The sequence below is a fragment of the Botryllus schlosseri genome, chromosome 12 (assembly GCF_051294905.1).
Source record: "Botryllus schlosseri isolate E-star chromosome 12, Bs_hap1, whole genome shotgun sequence".
In the NCBI taxonomy this organism is placed as follows: Eukaryota; Metazoa; Chordata; class Ascidiacea; order Stolidobranchia; family Styelidae; genus Botryllus; species Botryllus schlosseri.
Window position 1 is genome coordinate 13521124 of NC_137247.1, and position 22065 is coordinate 13543188.

The 22065-nt window shown below is 39.2% G+C and overlaps 2 protein-coding genes across 2 annotated transcripts in view; both read left to right on the forward strand.

Moving 5' to 3' along the window:
- The first annotated feature begins 508 nt into the window (after window positions 1-508).
- Window positions 509-3334, forward strand: LOC145451846 (uncharacterized). The gene is made up of 7 exons (XM_080330073.1): window positions 509-1233; window positions 1325-1695; window positions 1757-1878; window positions 1942-2502; window positions 2557-2851; window positions 2912-2982; window positions 3038-3334. The coding sequence occupies exons 1-3, from the start codon at window positions 1002-1004 to the stop codon at window positions 1811-1813; spliced, it is 660 nt and encodes a 219-aa protein (XP_080186199.1). The 5' UTR covers window positions 509-1001; the 3' UTR covers window positions 1814-1878; window positions 1942-2502; window positions 2557-2851; window positions 2912-2982; window positions 3038-3334.
- Window positions 3335-7505: 4171 nt separating this feature from the next.
- Window positions 7506-22065, forward strand: part of LOC145451834 (uncharacterized) — a 53281-nt gene continuing 38721 nt past the window's right edge. The window contains exons 1-11 of the mRNA XM_080330061.1: window positions 7506-7791; window positions 8146-8313; window positions 9833-9962; window positions 11586-11714; window positions 13612-13792; window positions 13852-14031; window positions 14097-14212; window positions 14743-14879; window positions 19129-19525; window positions 20042-20147; window positions 20206-20345. Of these exons, the coding sequence (XP_080186187.1) occupies window positions 7613-7791; window positions 8146-8313; window positions 9833-9962; window positions 11586-11714; window positions 13612-13792; window positions 13852-14031; window positions 14097-14212; window positions 14743-14879; window positions 19129-19525; window positions 20042-20147; window positions 20206-20345 (1863 nt within the window). The 5' untranslated portion in view covers window positions 7506-7612. The remainder of the gene's footprint in view (window positions 7792-8145; window positions 8314-9832; window positions 9963-11585; window positions 11715-13611; window positions 13793-13851; window positions 14032-14096; window positions 14213-14742; window positions 14880-19128; window positions 19526-20041; window positions 20148-20205; window positions 20346-22065) is intronic.

The window sequence follows — 22065 nt, forward strand, 5'->3', positions numbered from 1 at the left end:
AGACAAAGACTGTATATCAATTTTTGGGACCCTCAAGGACAAAAATCCCGGAGTCCAATGTGATCATTTAGATGCTGTAGAAAATGCACGTCCATGTGCAAACATTGATTTAGATGAAAAGGTTTTGAACACCCTTGTTGAAATGGAGCTAATATCAAGCGCAACTAGTGAAAAATGCAGCAATGAAAGAATGAGGAGTGTGCAATGTAATGCTCCACTCGTGGTGCATGCAAATTTTTAACATTCAATATTTCGAAGAAATACAATTATTATTCTATCTTCACTGGCCAGAATACATACTATAGTCCTAGTGAAAGAGTGCGGGTGACAGTTGACGTTGACAGAGGCTCATGGTCATGTCTTTGCTCATGGAAAACTGGAACATGCTTGCACATCACACTGGCGAAATGGTATGTGTTCCAGACTGAACCAGAGCTCATATCATGTATGTCGAGGTAATATTCATTGCATGACTTTCAAACATTCCATAATTAGGTTCTCAATATTTGATTTACAGTACTCAACCTCCTACTGATGACATGCAATTGAATATGAAGTATTTTCTCGAGCATAAACTGATTCCAGAAAGGATACCTAATGAATATTTGAAGGAAGGAATAATTTCAGAATTGACGCCAGAAGAAACTGTTTGCGCAAGGTGTGCTGGAGTCCTTGAAGTGAGCGGAAAGCGAAAAGCTCAGATTTAGATGTGGAAAGGTAATTAATTTTATTTTTCATTTCTGTATTTCTATATGTTATTCAATTGTATATTGAAGCTCTGTAGCTCCATGAAGCTCTTTAAGCATTGCTTTAATTAAGGTGCAATATAGCTCAAGTTAAACTAATGAGGTTATTTCATTCTGTTCTCAATCCGATAAATTTTAGGAGTCTGTATCAAGGAAAAGTCTTCCAATTCGTGTGGCTGGCAGGCTCGATTCCAGAATTATAAGTCTGGTGTGCATAATTTTGAAGGTCATATATTACTGACGCTGCGACTATGTATGCACTTGAAGAATAGAATATCACTAGCTAAAAACATTGGGTATTTCAGGCATTTTCTTTGCAATATGGATCCGGTAAATTTCATATTTCTGTCGAGAGTTTCCATGCATCTTCAAAATATGAAGATTAATGAAAGATATATGAAAAAGACCAAGAGACATTTCTCCAAGAGACATTTTTCCAAGTCTGTTGTCCTCGCAGATGATGGCCGTGCAACACTGGCTATGAAAGGTAGAGCTGCAAATTTCATCTGTGACTTTGTTTTATCATGAAGTCTAATTTTGATTTTTCAGTATATTTAATATGGAGTTGTTACTCACAGATGATGGACCAGTTGGAAAACTGTCCGGCAATGTTGCTACTAGCTCTTTTTGCGACCGGTCTACCAATTCTGCAATGGTGTCACGAACTGATAAAAAAGACACTATTCCTCCCACTGTCACCGACCCTGTACAAGCATCAAGTGGTAGTAATGTTCTCACTCGTCTCATTATTGCTACTGTGACTGTTCCGTCGCATGTTGGTTCTGTTACCAATTCCATAATTCCATATATGTTGATTCGTGCTATGACAAATTGTCTCAGCCGAAAACGGAATCTTGCTCCATCGTTGCAAGAGATGCATTTGAAAATTCCGTGGACGAAAATGCCACAAAATGCAAAGATGTCTAGACACTTCCATTCAAATTCACAGGTATGTTTCATTATATTTCATGTTGGTGATTGTTATCGTACTGATGACAATACTCTTTCAGAAACAAATTCACTTTTTACGTCGGCACATAAAGCAAATAGGATTGAAGCTGTCGTGAATCGGCTACCTTTATTCACACATGACCTGCTGCTTTTGAATGGATGTAGCTGGCTAGATGATAAGGTCATTTGCTCTGCTATCATTTTTATGAAGACTAATTAATCTTGTTCATCTCCTAAATTTCAGTTGATGGATTGTATTCTTTTTGCCCTCAATGAAAAAGTAAGTCATTGCCAAGTTTTTTGTTTGCTGAAAGCTATTTAAAGCTTGTAATTTCAGTCGGAAGGTCATACGATGGTTGTTTCCTGTCTGCTAGCTACTGATTGATTGGTTTGTTGGTGGGAAATTTGCCTCTGGCAAGAAGAAAACAGTATGTGTCATAGTAACAAGACTTTTCAATATTCTCTAATATAGTGATTCACTCTAGAAAGAAGCAGCTACAAAATCTTTTGTAGCACCACTTAATGTTCGTTGTGGCGGAACTGGTGTGGGCAGGGGCAACCATTGGATTCTTTTGGTAAGCATGTTCCATACCTGACAGATTCTACCTTGTATTCTACATTGTAAGTTTGTGAAACTCATTGCTTCTCACCCCTTTCACCCATGTTCTGTCTCGTCAATATATTCTGTATTAGTGTAATGTGTGTATATACTCTTTCAGATATCTGACGTTGAATCAAATAGGGTTCTACTATACGATCCAATGGGCCACGAGGCTCGCTATGGGAATGTCTTGCAACAGTTCGAGTAAGTCGATGAGGTCGTATTCGAGAGACATATTTCATTTATGTATTAATCCAGCGAATTTATACGAACGTACTCAAGAAGAGAATCAGTTGCGAGATATACAGGATTAATAAGGACCGGTGTTCAAAATGACGGATTTAATTGTGGAGTGCTTGCGTTGAAGGTTTGTGATGCGTTCATGTATTAAGATTTGAGAAAATTGATTTGCAAACTTTCATTTAATAGGTCGCCCAACTCTACTTGACCACTGGATCATCAATCCCATATGGCAACCTTGATTTTGATCATTCTCGACGAGCTCGCGAAAGCTACCGCCAGCAGTTTGGTCAATTCTTGCTCGATGCGACGGGTATGTTGGTCCATGTCAAGATGAAAACCATATTAAATACATTGCATGTTTTTCCTGCAGATGAGAAAGAATTGAGAGATTATTGCATTAAATGCATTAGTCAAGACCACCCAAAAAAAGACATGAAATGGGTATGCAATTACGAGATTACATTTGTCAGGTATATTGATTCAAACTCGTTTCCAGGTTGCGTGTGACGGCTGTGGTCGATGGACACACGAGGACTGTTGCCCGGGACAGCAGATACCTGATCCCGATGATGATTTTTATTGCCTGCTCATTTCATTGTGACTTTTACTATGGTTTCACTGCCATTTCTTGATGACTTTTAACTGCGCCAATGCTTTTTCTCAGTCATTTTTACTGTGGTTCCACTGCTCATTTCTTAATGACTTTTACCGTGGTTTCATTGCCTTCTGCTGTGGTTCCGTTGGCTATTTCATATTGTGGTATTGCAGTTTCATTACATACTGTATCTGCAGACTTGGGTCTGAAATTCATTTCGAGTGTACAAATATGGGGTGGTGACAGGGTTGTAACCAAGTCACTAGGTTTAAAGAAGTCAAGTTGAGTCGTTTTCAATTCACTGGCGAGTCAAGTCCGAGCAATCCCTAACGAGTCAAGTCCGAGAGCAATGGGTCGAGTCCAAGTCGTGGTGTTTACTGTTCCCCATCGAGTTCAGCTTCAGATCACTTCTGTGGAACTCGCGGGGGCGATATCGAAGGCCTCGGATAATTTTTATGTTTATTTTTCCCATTCTAAACATGGTTATTGTAACAGATAAAAGGCAGGTTCGGGCATATTTTTCATTTATCAGTCCTGGTATACCATTCTTGAATAAGTCATACAATGAGTAAATCCATTTTCAAGAAAATGATTCGAGTCATCAAAAAAATTGCGAGTCGAGTCATGACTCGATTCATTGCAACCCTGGGCGGTGATACAATAATTTGATACAGCTACACATGCAATAGATAATTTGGGATTCTGCCACCGCTTATTATGACAAAAATTTAACAGTATGCAATCTTAGATATCATATAGTCGCGCCATAAAGGCCTCTGCTCAGTTTACCGAGACGCCAAACGCCGTATAGCTACTCGGCGTCTCAACATGACAGACGCCAAACGCCGTATAGCTACTCGGCGTCTCACCATATCAGACGCCAAACGCCGTATAGCTACTCGGCGTCTGGACATAACAGACGCCAAACGCCGTATAGCTACTCGGCGTCTCACCATATCAGACGCCAAACGCCGTATAGCTACTCGGCGTCTAGACATAACAGACGCCAAACGCCGTATAGCTACTCGGCGTTTGAACATAACAGACGCCAAACGCCGTACAGACATTTGGCCGCCGCTCGGCGTTTGGCGTCTGGCGTTTGGCCTCTGAGCGGGTTTAACCCCTGCTCCATATTGTTGTTGCGTCTCAATCTCAAAGCGAAGCGACTTGTCTTTGCACTCGAGATCGGCTGCGGTGGTCTGCTTGCTTGTTCTGTGGCCGAAGGCTGACCAGATGCACATAAAATACATATACGCAGGGATGGGCAAACTGCGGCGCTTAGTCATTGGCCTCTTTAGTCTTTAGCCTTTTGTTGCGGTAGTTTAGTCGTGGTAATTAAATCTCCACCATTCGTTCGTAATTTGCTATAATTTTCGCAGCTGAGCTAGAACGATATTTCTGACATGAGAAGCAGATTCTCTTATTCAAACATTGATATGTGCCTTTTCTGGTGCGCAGGGTGTCAGTAACAGCAAGTTTGAATCCAATTTTTAAATTGAAAAAATTCAGTAAGAGGCAGTAAAATATAGATATACCTTGTTGCTACAAGTTCTGATGTAAGATGGGAAGGATTTAAAAGAAATGTGTCAATGATCAAAATATGCGCACAGATGTTTACCGTTATGTCAACGAGAACTGTACGGTAGCACATGCATTCTGAGATGTGTATCCATAATCCAATGAGTCCAATCTAAAACTGGATGAAATCTATATTTTGTAAGAGCAGAGGGGAACAAAATTCTTTGAAAATATCCGGGCAGGCGTAAAAGTGCGAGTTATTTTTATACGTGTGACAAGTCGTGACTGAATGAATGCAATAAAAGTTTAACAGTAGGCTGCAAGGTGCACACCGAATATTCTACTCGCTGCCCAGGCTGGAATCAGTGGTTGTTTTCGTCAATAAGTTGCGCGTGACAGAAGGGTTTCTTCCATAGAATGATTGAAGAATAGAATGAAAAGTTGCGTGTGACATTTGCCACCAATTCCACTCTGGCTCACTGCACACTGGCACTGGTGTGACACTGAGATCTGTCTTGGCACACTAGATATTGCACTAAACCTGCAGGCTTACCAAACTGGCCGCACAGCACATTATAGCAAACTACAATTGGAATATCTCGCACTATAGATAACTGTCCTACGGTACAGATAGATGGTCAACACGTGATTCACGGTCGAGAGATGCGACAGTTGGCATATTTATTGTCGCTTCATAGCATGAAACAGCAATGTTCTAAACCAGGGGTCGGCAACCTTTTGCTAGTCACGAACCAAATTCGTACAGCTTTTTGACGGGCCATAATTTTTCTTGATACTAGACTATATTTTACGCTCACTTCAGTATGTTATCCTACATTGCTGCAATCTCAATCATACCAATCATAAAACACATGTATTTACACTTCAACAACATAGAATAAATGTGACAATTGACGTAGCTTGCTTTGTGAAAGGTTTTCAACTTCTGGTAACGGTAACAAGTCAGATGAAGCAAGAATCAAACCATATTCTAAATGGGCGTCCGAAATACATGATCTTGGCTTGCTCTTCGTGAATTTCATTGTTCAAAACTATTGCTCACATGCTTACATGCTACCAAAAATCGATGCAATATCTTTTGCATCGTTGGACAAGCTGGGATAAAGGTCAATTTCAAGAACGTACTCTTTGTCAAAGTCATGCAGCGATATGCTCTTTGTATGAAATTTGCCATTCAAGCCAACTGCATCGCATTTCAAAAAGGCCCATATGAAATTTTCAGGCAATGGTGTTGGCGTCCACATTAAATGGAGTACTGAATAGTCAGAATTTATTTTGTATAGAAGGAATGTCGGAAAAGCGGGTGAATATTCAGTAATTAAATTTCGTATCACAGTCACAAATATAGTGTTGGTACTACTAGGTTTTCTCTCCTCCAGTATTGGAAAGTAAGCATAATTTTCTCTGTACTGTTGACATTCTCCGAGTCACAGATTTGTTTCTAATTTGCCTCAACATATCATGTATTCAGTTGTTGTTGTCCCCCCCCCCGAAGTTGCAAATTCAATTTGTTTAGATGTGACGTTAAATGTACCAGGAAAGTAAGATTTGATACCATTTCTCAGTTCATGGACTCGTGCAAGCATAACTGCTCTAGTAATATCTGGCGTAACAATGTTGGTGATTCAGTTTGTGAGACAAAATCATATTTACAGTTTTAAACGTGGCCAAAACACTTCAGGTTTGTTGTCTTGACGCCAATGCTTTCTGGTGAATTAAACTATAAATAACTAACCTACGGAGGCTAGTTATCTGTAATTAAACAGTATAACTTTGAGATTTTGTCATTGCGTCTTAGATGTTCCAAGCATTTTTGAAGCAGAGGAAGGACACCTTTATTGTCACACCCCATCGGTAAACCCTTTGAAAAGTATGATGCACCTTCGGTTGCGAGTTACACCCGAATGATGTTAAGCACTGATATAGTCTACTCTAGACAATCTCCATCTCCTACTTCAAACGTTTTCGTTTTATGGCGTCACAATAGACTAATACGATTTAGGTAACTTATATCGTAGCAATGCCGCATTCTTTCCAAGCAGTGCTGCAATGCAGATTGAAACTCATTGTGAAACGGCGGGCCGCATTCTTGAGATAACTAATTATTATGTCGCGGGCCGGACGATTTCGCTTGGCGAGCCGTAGGTTGCCGACCCTTGTTCTAAACAATCGCAACGACGCAGAACAATGACCTTGCGTGGTTGCGATTGTTCAGATCTATGCTGATTTTCAGACTTTAAAGGCTATTTCGGTGTGGTTCCATTGCCTTGATGAAAATTTAATGTATATTACCAGAATCAGCGCGACTGTAGCTTTCAAATAAGATCAACTTTATTTAATTTGAGCGCTCGGGTCGTCATCTATGGGATTAGCAATTACGTTGCCGTTTCATGCTATGAAGCGACAACAAATCTGCCGACCGTCGCATCACTCGACCGTGAATCACGTGTTGTGCATAATATATCCGTAGGTTATCTATACTCACACAGTATAGAATCGATGATCACTTCGCTAAAGCTTGGTCTCGCAATTACTGAAATTATGATCATATATATATCTACTAATATTCATTTTATATCACAATCTTCTTATCCATGTCATGTCGAATTCGAATTCCATGTTCGAATTTTTTTAACGATAAATAAATTCTGTCTCATTCGACTGATATAATTATTGGTTGGCGATGCATGCGTTCCTCTAGATGCCACAGTATAAGCCTTCTATAAAGATAGAAGATCAGAAATACTGGTCTGGTGCGAGTTTGATATAGATACTCTGAAATGACCATGACATGTACTGGCAGAAAAATTTTTTAGGCCATACATTGGTGAGCTAAAGCTTTTACATATACAATTACCTAATTGACTCTTTTAGAATTGCTAAGAGAATATCGAGTCTGTACGCTCGCTCAAGATTTCCTTAACTGGGATATCCAGGATGGGGTTCATGCCAGGAACACCGCGCTGCGTTGCTCATGCAATGCTCCTGGTAATGTGCTTGGACTATTCTTCACCGAAAAAGCTGCTGTTCGAAGATCACAGACCGAGAAATATGGACGAAGAAGGCCACTATGTTATTGACATGAGAAAATCGTCTGTAGATCTTCATATCAACAGGTGGGCTCTGCTTCATATACTTGGATCGGACAAAATATTCTTCATTCCATGATCAATAATGACTAATATCATCTGTATGATGCCACTGCATAGTGTAGGTATTAATACTATTCTGCTGCAGTGATCACAGTTACTGTGAATGCTACTCCATGTCTGATTCTGAAGTCTGAGTATCACTTGCCTAAAATCCATAGTGTCAAACACCCCCTCAAAGCCATGGTTTTGCCAACTTAACTTGTTCACTGACATAATTCCCTGTCATTAATCTATTCAATAAATGATGGACAGGCATAGCTGATGTAACATTTTAACGTTTTGTGTCATCTTATTGATAGCGTGCAATTCTGAATTCAGAGATACAGAGCCGGCTTCCTCCCAAGAGAGCAACGAAGACTTGGGTGATATTGTTGGAATGTTCCAGCACCCAGAGCACACCCGATCAAAACGAGCCGCCTCCGCCGCCTCTAATTCATCGACTGTCTCGCAGAATATAACAAGCTATGTATTGCACGATCCGCTACGGTAACATCAGCATTTGAACTCGCCTAATTACTCTTACAGTTACAGTCAACGCCGAATAACTGATAATTTTATAGGGAAAGGTATAGACCACTATCGCAAACATTTCCCAATCCCCAGTATATTGACCAGGGGCGTAGCCAGGGGGGCAGAATTGCAGAACGTTCTACCCCTTTCCAAGTCATTATAATGCAGGTACAATTAGTATATGCGCTATGTTCGAAATGAATAGAATTAATACACCTAACAGACGTGTTACTCTTACACTCGAACTGAATCATGTCAAAATTCATCACGATATAACAGATTTCGCGCTGCATAGATTGTAATTGTTAGCCGTGAAATGTTCTTGTATATTTTCAAGGTCGATTGCTTATTTGAATGCAAATGAGATCTGCTGCTCTGTTACAAGACGAGTGTGTGCACTTTGTAACATGATCCCTGTGGAAGTTGTTGATTGCTAACTCGCTTTCAGTAATTAGATTCACCAGTTAGGTACACTTTCCAGCCAATCATCTGGTTATTACCGTAATGTACCGAATACAGAAGTCGCAAAAGATATGACTCAGAGATGTTTATTCTGCCCCCTTTATTCAGTTCTGCCCCTTTTTTTCTCGGCTGGCTTCCCCCCTGATATTGACCACCTTTTTTTATGATCATTCTTTTCAGATAATCAGTTGATTCTTTTTGTGTCCCTCAGTAGGCTAACATTACTGAAACTGATGTTCCTGTGTGGGTAATATTATGACTAGTTCCATTGTATTACGACAGTATGACTCTGAACTACTCACGAATTTTATGAAAATCTGCCAAAAAAGTCAATTGCATGCATACTGGCAGGTCTGAACTTGGAGTATTGGAGTATTGGCGAATGGCGAGTGTTGTTGATATACTTGAATAAAATCAATTGATTCGCAGCCTGACACCCATTTACAGTGTGATACATTAGCATTGGCTTCCCCCCTTTATGTTGAATATTGCAAAATTCCCTGAATAATTTACCTGCGTTAGGGTACTTATTTATGATTAATGTTATAATACAACTAGTCATTCTATCGTTATCATGTCATGGGTAAAAATCGTGGTATTTAAACCTACTTGTAGACTAGATTACTGACGGAGTTTAGTCAAGTCAAGCACTCAGTATTGGGAGATTTTCTCAATAAAACAAACTAATTTGACAATTTGTTCATAGCATCAACTAAGTAAAAACCTTGTCAACCGTTATCCGGTTGTTTTTATTTCATTCAATTCCACGTGACTTCAAATTTCTACGTCAATTAACCATGTTTTCGATATTCTGTGGCTATAATGATGATAGGATAATTTTCAAGATGTATATGAATTGATCGGGATTGCTCTACTGAAATACTTGTGGTTTAGCGGCCCAATGAATATATCATCCGGGTGTAGTGTAATTTTAGTGCTATTAGAACACTGTTATGTTTGTTTACTAATAAGCCAATGACTTTGCCTCGGCACTTGATATGAATGCACTGTAAAAAAAATCATCTTTTTCCAGTCAAATGATAATCCACTGGGCTGGCAAGAACAGTTCAGCGATTGTGGCTCTCACAAAGGATGCCACTGTGGAGGAGACGGCCAAAACTTCAAATGTCTACTTTTCCTATGATTACGGAAAAACGTTTCAGGTGAGATACTGTTTCACTAACTAGTTTGAATTGAGTTAGAAATCTGTCAGTGTTTATACAAGTAATTTTGCCACCTAGTCAAATGCAGTGTGATTTGTTACCTTACCCTGAGGGTCTTTTTTCAGTTTCACACTACTGCCAGACACAAAAGGCTACTATACATACTTTCAGGCCCAATAAATTTTAACCTTTAATTGTGTGGCATGTACTACTGGTTTTGTTTCTGCTTTTGTCTTGAATATCGATAAAATGCTTTAGTCTGGCAATGGAATAGGCGTTTGCCTACTAGTGTCGCCCAATTTAACTGCAACATCTTTCGGTATATCCCAAAAGAAATCTTTTAAGCCATGGGTATGACTTATCTGTATATCACAATATAATGGCTGGTGTGCTGTGATGTAGGCTTGCCATATGTAGATATTCTTGAGACTGTTATGGAGTTGTCTTCGAAGTGAGTGCGAAAATAAGATTTTTGTAAACATATAAATCATGTAAGCCTACTGTACATTGATTTGTGTAAGAACTTAAATTGATGTTTAGAAAGCTCTAATAGCATTTTCATAAAACTGCTATACTACTGTGACTGTATGTATCCCACTTTAGGCCACTGAGCAATATTATATGCTATACATTTTTGGCACTGCGGTAGGGATATATTGACGTTTCATCCTCTGCAATTCGTTTCACTATTTCCTGCTCAACACTGCACATTGTGATGCTTGAATTTCCGTTGCATTCTCCCTATTTAACACTATTTACTGCTCTACGCACATTGTACTAACACACATACAGCATCTCATGGCATGTTTTGCATATGTGTGATGCTCTGATTGTAGACACGAGCCATGTTACGATTTCAGAATGCACGCATGTGATGACTTTCATGATGCGAGTCCTGCGCACGCTTTGTATCACATGCATTGAAATTTGATTTTCGACAACAGTTTCAAATGCTTATTTTCACTAGGCTTACTGCTTTGTGGTAAAAAGTCTGCGCCGCAGGTCATGTACAGGCTACTGGTGCTATATGTAGTTATGTACCGGGTACCGCTGTTGTATATACGAATAAACATATCATTAATTTAATTATATATGTACCTGTAATGTATAGTGTATATGTACTACATACTAATACTTCGATTCTGTTGTAGTTGCTAACTTTTGAAGCATTGTAGATTATTATAAACACTGTGTCTTTTCAGAATCTGTTATAATCATCCTGAACCCAGTGTGACCAATGACCGTTTCCTAATGCCGTATCAGTTTTGATTTCAATCATCAACTACAGTACTGCTCGACAATGTTCCCTCTAAGCTGCGCACGTGCGCAAATGCGCAGTGCTGACACGGTCTCTGCGCACAGAATATCCAAGTTGCGCACAAAAAATCCGAAGTGATGACCTTTTTTTAGTCGTTACGCACTGTTGTCCAAGGGTCTGCGCAGGGAGTTGGTGAGTGTGCGCAGACTCGTCAAAAATTAGAGGTAACATTGCTGTTCGACAATAAAATGATTCAGTTTCTGATTCTTGTTACGCTTGTAACATTTAAAAAGGAAATGTTGCCTTTCTTTGTGCCGCACTTACTCTAACTTTCCGGTATATATCATTTCTACATTGCATTACAGAAATCGTCACAAGTCAAGGCTTCCATAAGTAAATTCTACCACGCTCCGTCTGACATCAACACTTACCTATTCTCGGACATTGAGGGGAGAAGGATCTTCAGCACTGATGACATGGGTCATTCGTTCCAAGTACGTCTCTGTGTAGCCCTGAAGTGTGGCAATTATGTTTTTGTTTTTTTGAGGCCATGTTAGCTAAATCATGTCATTTTAATTATATTGGTGCGGTATATTTTGGTTTTATTGTGAATTAGACTCACTGCATTACTTGACGTGATCAGGTCTTTTGTGGGCTGGTCATCACATTTCATTATACTAATTCCCACAATTCGACCCTCTCCTATATCCATATATAAAGTGTTATGCTTCAGTTGATCTGTTTTGAAAGCTCGTTAAACTCAGCAACGTTATTGTGTGTGCAATTTACAATATGTGAGAAATGAGAATGGTACAGACTATCCTTTAGAAATCCTATAACTCATACACGTAATTCCGATTGGTACCAGGATTTGGCATTTGAGAGCAAGTGTCGCCCAATGAATACAGGGAGCTCCTTAATTTATGTTATGTGTTGTGACTATGCGGCCTATGGTTTCATTGGGCTGAGCCTGTTATTACATTAGCAGATAATTTTGGACAAATGCACAATAAATGTGGTGACCCGACTTGTTCAATGTTCTATCATCCACACCAGCACGATTCAACTATCAACTAAACCCTTCAATGTAGTTATGCTTACATCCTCTTGAATATGTGACTGGCGGTATTGAACTTGAATATTGCTTTCAGAACCGCATTCATTGCAGTAGGAATTTTTAACTCAATGACTTTTCGTGTGTCCCTTAATTAATGTTAATGGCACAATAACAATGCCCATTCTTACCATGTGTTGCCAATGGCGGGCACAAATATTAATTGTTCCACCTAGTGTAATGAAGCCGAATATTTTATGTAGGTTATGTGATGTTCGACCTGCCTCAATGTCACAAAAACAAACTGAAAAAAGTGTGTGTAATGAATTGAATACGGTAATTATCGTGTCCTGCACATGGTGTGCTCACTGCTCATGCTGCAAATAAGCACACTGCCATATATTAAAGAGCTTCTTTGAGGTGCAGAACTTCAATTGCCAGATATTACTGATTTATTTCTCTACCGGTAACCTAGACCAAGAAAAAGGCCAATCTATTCTTCAGTGTGTGCTTGTGAAAATGTTAAAAAACTTCAACTGATTGTGGAGCAAAAACGAACTCAAGTGTCATTTTAACCCTATGACCCAGGGTCATTCATTCATTTTTCATGTGGTTTTCCTGTGTATTCCAGATAATGAGGGATAAATGAGTGATTTTGTAGGTCGTTGTGTTTATGACTACAATCTTTGCCAATTTGCAGGTGTTAGTTCACGAAATTTCTTGCTTCAACGGGCATAATGTTATCTAGTTTCACACGGAATTTGGCGATGGTTTATTGGTGTGTATATTAATGCGTTACCTATGTATATATTTCAAAATTCAAACATCTGTATGCGTAGTCTCAGTCTCCAGCTAAAACAGTATGATTAGTTTTCAAACATTGTTTTCTACTACTAAGTGGTTTTCCTCTCTCAAAATTGGTAGGCTACTGCTATTCTACTTATACAATTCTTGAATTGAATTTTGCACAGCAGTGGTTGGCACCTGTGGTCAATGTCACCGAAAACCAAGTTCATCTCTTTAATTGAGATATATGTTTACGGTATCGAATGTGACTACTCATAGTAATAAATAGTTTGCCTTATGGAGCACCCTTTAGTGTCATTGTAGTGAATTTTCAACATTGACCATTTGTGTTATTTGAAGAAAGAAGATTTCATTTTGAAACCTGCCCGCAGAGCAAAAGAAGGTTTCTGACCCCTGCTCTGCAGCAATGCAGCATTACTTCTGCTGAAATATATAACAGCTATCAATCACCTCTAGTCAATGTACATTACACAATATAGTCTGTCTATGGTTGGATTGAAATTATTTTAATCCTTTCTCGTTATTTGCAGTCATCGATTTGCCCTTTCAAGCCGAGCTACTTGAGTATCCATCCCGGCCTTGCCTCTCACGTCATCGGTTACGATAAGCATTCGAGCAACAGATCGTTATGGCTATCGAAAGATTACGGACAAACATGGCGCAAAGTTCAGTCAGACATTAACAAAGCGCACTGGGGCTACTCGGATGGAAGTAATATATCAATTTGCGGCATTGTATTTGTGGCTTGATCTTAACTTACCTCATTTTAGACGACTTTGATCATTTGCACTCGCTTTATGTGGAAAGGAAGGAGCCGTCCGGGAAATTATCGATTTTGAAGAGCGAAACATTTTTTCAGAACGATATCAAAGACAGGGTGATGATATCGGGGGTTGACGAATTTGTAATTCGTAACGAATCTCTGTTTGCCGTCAGGGCCTCGGCGGATGGTAATTTTCTGAAATCTATTGTGTAGCTATTACGGGTTTGTCGTAATCTTCAATACTTTTTTCAGGCAGTGACAACACGCTTCTTTTGACAATGAATAGGCATTCGGCCTTTGTCATAGCGAGATTTCCGACCAGGCAGCCGAAAAAGGAATTTTTCGTGATCGATTCCGCTGAGAACCAGGTACGAAATATCCCTGCTGAATATTGCTTTCAGAACTACATTCATTGCCGTATCTAAGCTGTGGGATTTCATATTGTATTATTTTGTTCCAAATCTTGGTTATATAAGTTCGAATCTTAATTGGGTCGACTTCATGTTGAGATCGAAAAGCATGAACACTGAACAGCACTGACTTGAAGTCGATAGCATGAATATGTGCGATCAATCCAGTTCATTACGAAATCAAACCCATACTCTGGGCCATTGACATTGTATTTTCCAAGCTCAAGCTATGTTTTAGCTACGGAATTTTGGTTCCAATTCATTGCTGCGTTGTGGAAGGCTGTTGCGCTCGCTATGAGCAGTGCTTTATGAGATATCGCCCAAATTCTGTATATATTTACGGTGTTAGTGGTTATCCTTTGTATATAAAACAATGTTCGATGTTCTATACCGGTACTGCATTACCATGTCAAATCCTGTCCTTTTCCAAGGCATCCAATTGATACTTTATAGGTGTTCATATGTTGTTTACTTGCGTCTGCTAACAGATCATGGTGCTGGTTAGTCACGGAATGGGCAGGACTGATCTGTACGTTTCTGAGCCAAACAGGGTGGATTTTACTTTCTCGTTGGCGAACGTGACATATTATAACCCTGAAGGAATCGGATCAACTCAGGAACTCTTGTAAGTAATTTGCACGTCAGCTTAGTTTTTGAGAGCGATGATCTGTTGTAGTGCAGATAGTACATGGCTCACTGAGTACCACATCACAGATTGCCTTTCCTGACTTGGTGTGACTTGAATGAAATTTATAATGAGAGTAACAGAACAGACTATGACTAATTCTATAACGGATCATGGATATAGGGGCCTTATGCTGCAATGAATAATGTTCCTTATTGTTAGTGACAAGCTTGGATGGATATTTATTCAATTGCATATTGCATGCTCTGGTATTTGTATCAATCGACTCTAATGTCTACTTTTTGCTCTCGCAGCTCAATCTTCACAGAGAGAGATGCAGATAGGGCATTGTTATATTTGTTATGTAATTAACGCAATGTCATATGCAATTCGCTAGCACTCTGTGAGTGCTTATATCATCCATAATTATGTATAGTTGCTGAAGTTATTTTGCACGATTCCTAATATTTGTTCTATTACGTGTTTAATTCAATTTCTTGGATGTTGAAGTCTTATTTTGTCAAATGTTGATCGAAGGCACAGCGCAGTGCGTAACATTGCCACACTAGTAAGAAAGATACATTGTCTTGTCTCCATTGTATTGTTTAGGCGACCTTGCCGAAATAGAGCTTTTGTATTCCTGTTTCTTTCGCCATTCACCGTGCATTTCATAATATATGGTGTATTGTTTGGAATTCCCCATGAAACATGCCAGTCAATTGATCAAAACTTGTGTGTAGATGGTGCACAAGTGTTCATTTTTATCATTTTCCATACACGCGTATGTAGAGCACTTTACAACTTTTAAAAGCCTAAACCTGCTGCCACCGCAGTCTATTTAGGGATTAAAATGGAAGCTACCTTTCCACCAGCACTGTCAATTGTTTTAGAACCCGTTTTGCCAAGATAAGCTAACACTTGACTCGAGTAAGATGTTATGAAATACTGTAGTAGTACTTGACACTCGATCGCCCAAAGCTATGGAATTAACGGTCACATGACCGATACCGTAATCTCAAAGTAGCCTCTTCAACCAGACATAATCACGACCTAGGTATCAATGAGTTGTAATCATATTTGTTGTTGTATCAAATTATTGAATTTTTCAAGTTGCATTTTGGTGAACATATCTCAAATTTGATGGAGAGTTTATGTTGGTAACTATCCTCTTTGGCTTACTGGCGCACGTCTGGTCTCCCAGTTTGTAGATAGATCCTGGATCACATTAATATTAACATAAATAATTTTATTAGCTTAACCCGAGCTCAGCTCTGGCTTTATTTCAATGTTTCCATAAATTATTGAGTGCGAAATTCGTTGACTGCTATTATTCAAAGGTTGTGCTGTCTAAACAGACTGATTTATTGATGATCTCTGGCTATGATGCAGTATTGTGTTGTAGTGCATGCAGCAATTGATCTTTGAAAACTGTGGGCGTTTAAAGCAAAATATCTACAGGCCATATTCCATACATAACTGAACTGATGGCTATTCATCTGCTATGATTTTGCTTGAACATTGTATTTAATTTGACCATCCAATGCTGAAAGGAGAACTATTGAATTATGGATCGTTGAAGATATGTAGGTTAAAGCCATCCATCTGTATGATGAAACACCGAAAGAGACAATTACGACTACAAAAATCTAATATGATCTCGACTAATAAATTTTCCTCTTATAAATCACTATAATCTTTAGAAACTGTCTCAAGTTAATGGGTGACTTTCATAATATACATATGGTAAATCGAAATTATCGAGGATTCAGAATCATTTTAATGGAAGCTTGAGAACGACTTCTGACTTATAAGGAAGTTGTGTTATGATTCTTTAACAATGCAGCGATAATGCTTGTAAAAGCGGAAGAAAATTTTAACATCCCTATGATTGATATCAGAAAGTTGGAACTATGTCTTTTACTGTTCGGAAATGAACGTGCCATAATGAATATAATTTCAAACATCATCTGAAATAGCTTTCACGAAAACTGTCAAACAATAAAATTATGGATATTTGGTATTGTGGCATGTATATTAGTGCTACATTGAAGTCTTGTACTTTAAATTGGTGTTTAAACTATCACTTTGATGCCATTGTCGAAGTCTATTATTCTGTCGAGAATTGTATTTGTTGAAATAGCACTTGGCAGAATAATCAAGAACATTTAAAAATAGAAGTATACTCATCTAATAATTTTGTTGTGTGGAGTGCGAAATCTATACTTTGGATGCAATCCGTCTGCATTCTCTTTATTCAAGACTGATCTCAATCCTCCACACTAGAAATTGTAAGACTCAGTTTCAACTCTGAATGTAAATCAAGTCGTAAACCACTCCAGATCTAAGCTGTACTTCCTCCCTAATCATGGCATTTCACAGATGAATAGAGGAAAGGATACATTGTTTATGACAAACTATAGATCAGCAAGGCTTTGATTGCGATAGTGATAGGGATTGGGACAGTGACTGAATCGAATGTGGCAACGGACATGGTTTTGTGATGCAGCCACGATAATATATCAATAAGTTTAACTGCTGCTTGTAAGACATAACTGTATTTTAAAACTGTTGCATTCCACCACTTGAATGTGCTTGATTAGCAATGGTACTGTTATGAGAAATAAGGGAGATAGCAAGCTGGGCACTATTCTGATATACTGGTACCGGTATGTCACTTATCGACTTATGTAATATCTGAGAATTCTACTGGGATTACCTACATTACATTTGTACACAGGCTAGGCTAGTCTCAGTAGTCTGTGTATGTTGGCAGTTGTCCCTAGGGCATTGAACAGCATTTCCATGATTCATTGCTGTTCCTGGGAAAATGCATTTCTCATCACGATAGAAAATGTGCTATCATGCACCAGGAATATAAATATTCTTCGACTTCTATCATTATGTCATTGTAATTCTTCTGCCTCAACGTGAAAGTTTCACTTCATAAACTTGGACACTTCTTGCACTGTCCATCATCAAATCCTAATATACTAACATGTTTTTATACTGACTGCGCAGTGCACAGTATTATGTTTGCAGTATACTTTAGCATTGGTTAATTTAGGAATGGCACCCAACTCTTATGTTTTGAGATGGGTACGACAACACAAGCTCTATGGGTTCGATTATGATTTAAAAGTATACAAACAGGAAGTTATGTCCGTCAAAGCATGCTTGATACGTGACTAACCACTGAGTTGATTGCAATCTGGGCTAGAAAGCTATGATGTCACTGCCTCTCGACTCACCAAAAGCTGTACCAGTAACTCACTTTGTCAAATCATGCTGCATATGCTGTGACTGTGATGCAGAGATGGTCGGTAACCGAAACCAAGTGTTCCCACTATTTCTAAGTACTCCAGTAGGTAAGAGTAGTAAGTCATTTTGTGATAACTTTGCATCACTTTGATATGTGAAATCGTAGTAGGGTCTACCGCGTGAAGTAGCCATCGCAAAAACTGCTGATATATTTTTGATGAGTTTCCACTTCCGAAAGTACTTGAGTACTTTTCGAACCTTTTATTCTCTACTTCTATTTGAAATAGTGATGACATGTCTGTCAAATCGCTGATTCTATTTGCAATCGAGTAGAAATTTTCTTGTACTTGAGTAGCAACAGAGGGGGTCAGTAACGGAGTATTTGTACTTGGTGTACTCAAGAAGGTAGGCTATTGCCTACTCGCACTGCATACTCAAGCTGTTATGATTTTAGACTTCTTCCACGTCTACATAACAGTTTTCAGTTATTTAAGCAAAACTAGGTCTAAAACACTTACTTTTGTACTTACTTGATCTTTGATCTTTTTGATCCATCACCGAGCGAGACAGTGTAATGGTGATGCGTCCGGCTTCTTGATCGGTAGGACGTGGGTTCAATCCCCTGCCGGTCAGTCCGAAGACTCGAAAACTGGTATCCGAGGCTATCTTGCTAGGCGCTCAGCATACACGGATAGCATGGAGGTGAAAAATTGGGGATGCAGACAAGATGACTTTACCTGAATGTGGTATCGCATCTCTATCGTCAAAGCATCTCGACGGTGCAGGCGAAAATAAATCTGATCTCTCTCTCTCTCTTAGTAGAAATAGACGTGCTCGGGTACCAAGGATGAATACTTTGACCACTTCTGCTCTTACCAGTCTTACAATTTCATTGCAATTGAAAATACTATTCTATTGTATATTGAAGTTCTGTACCTCCAAGAAGCTCTTCAATTTCATTGCAATATCCTTACACTTAGTATTCGCGCAGAGCCAGCAAAGAGAACGCGTTTGCTGACGTCCACAAGGTAAACGGGCTGCGGAGCATATTCCTCGCCAACACCGCCACCGTCATATCGAAGACGCAGCAGTACAACATGTCCGACATGAAAACGGTGGTTTCCTTCGACAAAGGCGTTATATGGGAAGACGTGCCGCCGCCCCGCGCTGACAGCACCGGGAAAACGTTTGCGTTGTGCGGGGATAAACCCTGCTCGTTGCATTTGCTTCAAGATTTCCACGCCGCGCACTATTCCACCATGTCGTCGCCGATATTGTCGGCTCCGTCCGCGCCAGGGTATATCCTCGCCGCTGGCGGCGTTGGCGCTAATATCAAGACCAAGTCGGATTTGTTTTTTTCTCCAAATGGCGGAAAAGATTGGAAAGAGGTTAGTCCCCAATTTTCGGCTATATCGCCACCTGAAACTAAATGAAATATCTTGTGTCTACAGATTTTATTAGAAAGCGTGTGATGACCCCCCTAATTCTTTTAGTCGGTCATTTGAGCACTTGAAGCCGAATTGAGTTTTGTTTGTGATATAATTTGAGTCGAGTAGAGAGAAATAATGTTGTCGAGTATATTGTCATTGCTGATAGAAGCAACTGACTGGCTGGACCCGTAGTTTTTGAGAACCACTGGGCTAGAGAGTGATGTGCTGCCCAAATTTTTTCAGAGTTTACATTTTTGTTAGGAAAATGCCATCTTAACTATGTTTAAGATAAAGTGTAAAAAAAGAAAATTCAAATAAACATCTTGTTTTTCAAAGAATTTGAACAATGTACTGCTGAGTGCTGACCAATAAAGTAGGAATTTTCAATCAATGTCATACTGAATGTGAATGTTCTGATCCATGCAGCTTTCTAATCAGTACCGGTACCAATGTTGTCACTTTTTTCAAATGTAGATAAAAAAAGGCGAATGGTTCTACGCATGGGCTGATCACGGCGGCATAATAGCTATCGTGCAAAAATACGGCAAATCGAACACTCTTCTCTACTCTCTCGATGAAGGTATCCCGATTCGATTTCACTTTCTTAAATTTTTAGTAACATTAAACTTTATGTGCAGGTGATACGTGGAGTAATGTGACGTTTTATAAGGAACCCATCGGTGTGTACGGCCTTATGACCGAGCCTGGTGAAGCCACCACTATATTTACGGTGTTCGGTGCTACCAATGATGATGAAAATTCGTGGATCATTGTGCAGGTATATTGTTTGTTATCGACGGTCGATCGTGGATATGCTGATGGCATTGTTACAATAACAATTGCTTCCTTCCAACGTCTTTGGAACAACCTGTAACGCGTCACTGAATACGCACCACAGCTGTTGCCAGATTTTTGGCAAGATAACTGTTCGCCATACGGACTATGGCACTGTGTTCTATCTATATTGGCGCGTAATAATAAGTAGGCTTAATGATTTCTGCAAGTGGTAAAGTTTTGTCTCTATGTTACATTTAGCATTATTGATGTTGGTAAATCATAAAAAGCTGTATGGGATATTACTTGAATGAGTAACACTGATTGTGTTGTTAGTGTGGATGGGAAAAGTAATACCATGATTCTCGCTGAAACAAGAAATGTTTGCTGATCTAAGATGCAGAAACAAATTTAACAACTGATGTGATTATGGAATTTTGTATACCCCTATGTATCAATCGCCTTACAGCGAGATTGTGAAATGTGCAGCCTGCGAAGTAATTTCCAATATAGCTTATAAGTGTTATATGATACATTTCAGATTAGCTCAAGAGAGCTAGGACAAGTTTCGAAAACACTAAAATCACTAAATTATGCATTCGCCGACTTCACGCATCTATTTTTGATTAAATTTAGTCAATGAACCATAAAAAAGTTTCATGTGATTTACTTATTGTCATGTACATAGGCTTGCAACTACTACATGCCTTTACTGCGTCATTTATATCTGGCCCGCCTGTCAAAAAGGTTGCAAACCCCTGCCTAACAGCATGGAAAAGTTTTCCTTTACTGTGTTAAAATTTTTAAAGTAAGGTCAATAACGTAACAAAAGCCTGGCCGAGTTACAATCTTATGCATGGACAAAATCTCAACTTATGCCGATGTAACTTTTCAGTTGATACCATGTTCAAAGCAACCATAGGGGACCACGAATCTATACAAAAAACTAGTCATTGATTGTTTGATATTCACAGACCCCAGTAATATTTCTGAAGTTGGTGCACTTGCGTTGTTTATTGACTGAGCAAACTAACTTCGGTCGTCTGTAAACTCCAGCTTCATGCCACTGTAGCCACCTGAGTGTTGAATAACCGGTAGGCAGTTCGATTCGCCTCTACGTGTGTATTTTTAATGCGTTTCTTAGGCTACTAGATATGTGTGGCTTGTGACTTTTTTAATCGAAATTAACGTTTGCTAATGGAACGGGATTAATTCTGTGTATAAATACGAATCGATATCCTGCCATCAAAGCTTCTACCCTGTTGTAATATTGTGGCCCTCTGCGAACCCCGTCCGAGCATAGTCAATTTCCTCTCAAACACTCGGAAAGATATTCCTTCATTTCCGTTTTGTGCAATCTGAACGCTAATTGACTCGATTGTTGCTTGTCTACATCAGCGTGCCGTCGTTTTGCGTCAGTCACGAGAGTGTATCTTATGATTTCAAAAGTAGCCACCCAAGTACTTTTCATACCTTTTATCTACTTCTACTTGTATGCGAGTTGAAAATTACAACATTACTTCTACCTCCACTTGAGTAACAAGGAAAGGACGTAGTATATTTTTGTCCTTGATGTTTTTGCGGCATATACACCGACTCATGATACACATACACACGATCTGCGCATATGCATATCATGAGTGCATGATGTGCATATGCCGCTGGACAAGGAAGGTGCAGATATAGCCTTATACGGCTTTCTAAGTCTTGTTCCACCCCTCCAT

Coding starts and splice junctions, on each gene's coding strand:
- LOC145451846 (XM_080330073.1), top strand. CDS start 1,002: ATGCACTTGAAGAATAGAATATCACTAGCTAAAAACATTGGGTATTTC. Junction 1,234..1,324: donor TGCAACACTGGCTATGAAAG/GTAGAGCTGCAA, acceptor TGTTACTCACAG/ATGATGGACCAGTTGGAAAA. Junction 1,696..1,756: donor ACTTCCATTCAAATTCACAG/GTATGTTTCATT, acceptor ATACTCTTTCAG/AAACAAATTCACTTTTTACG.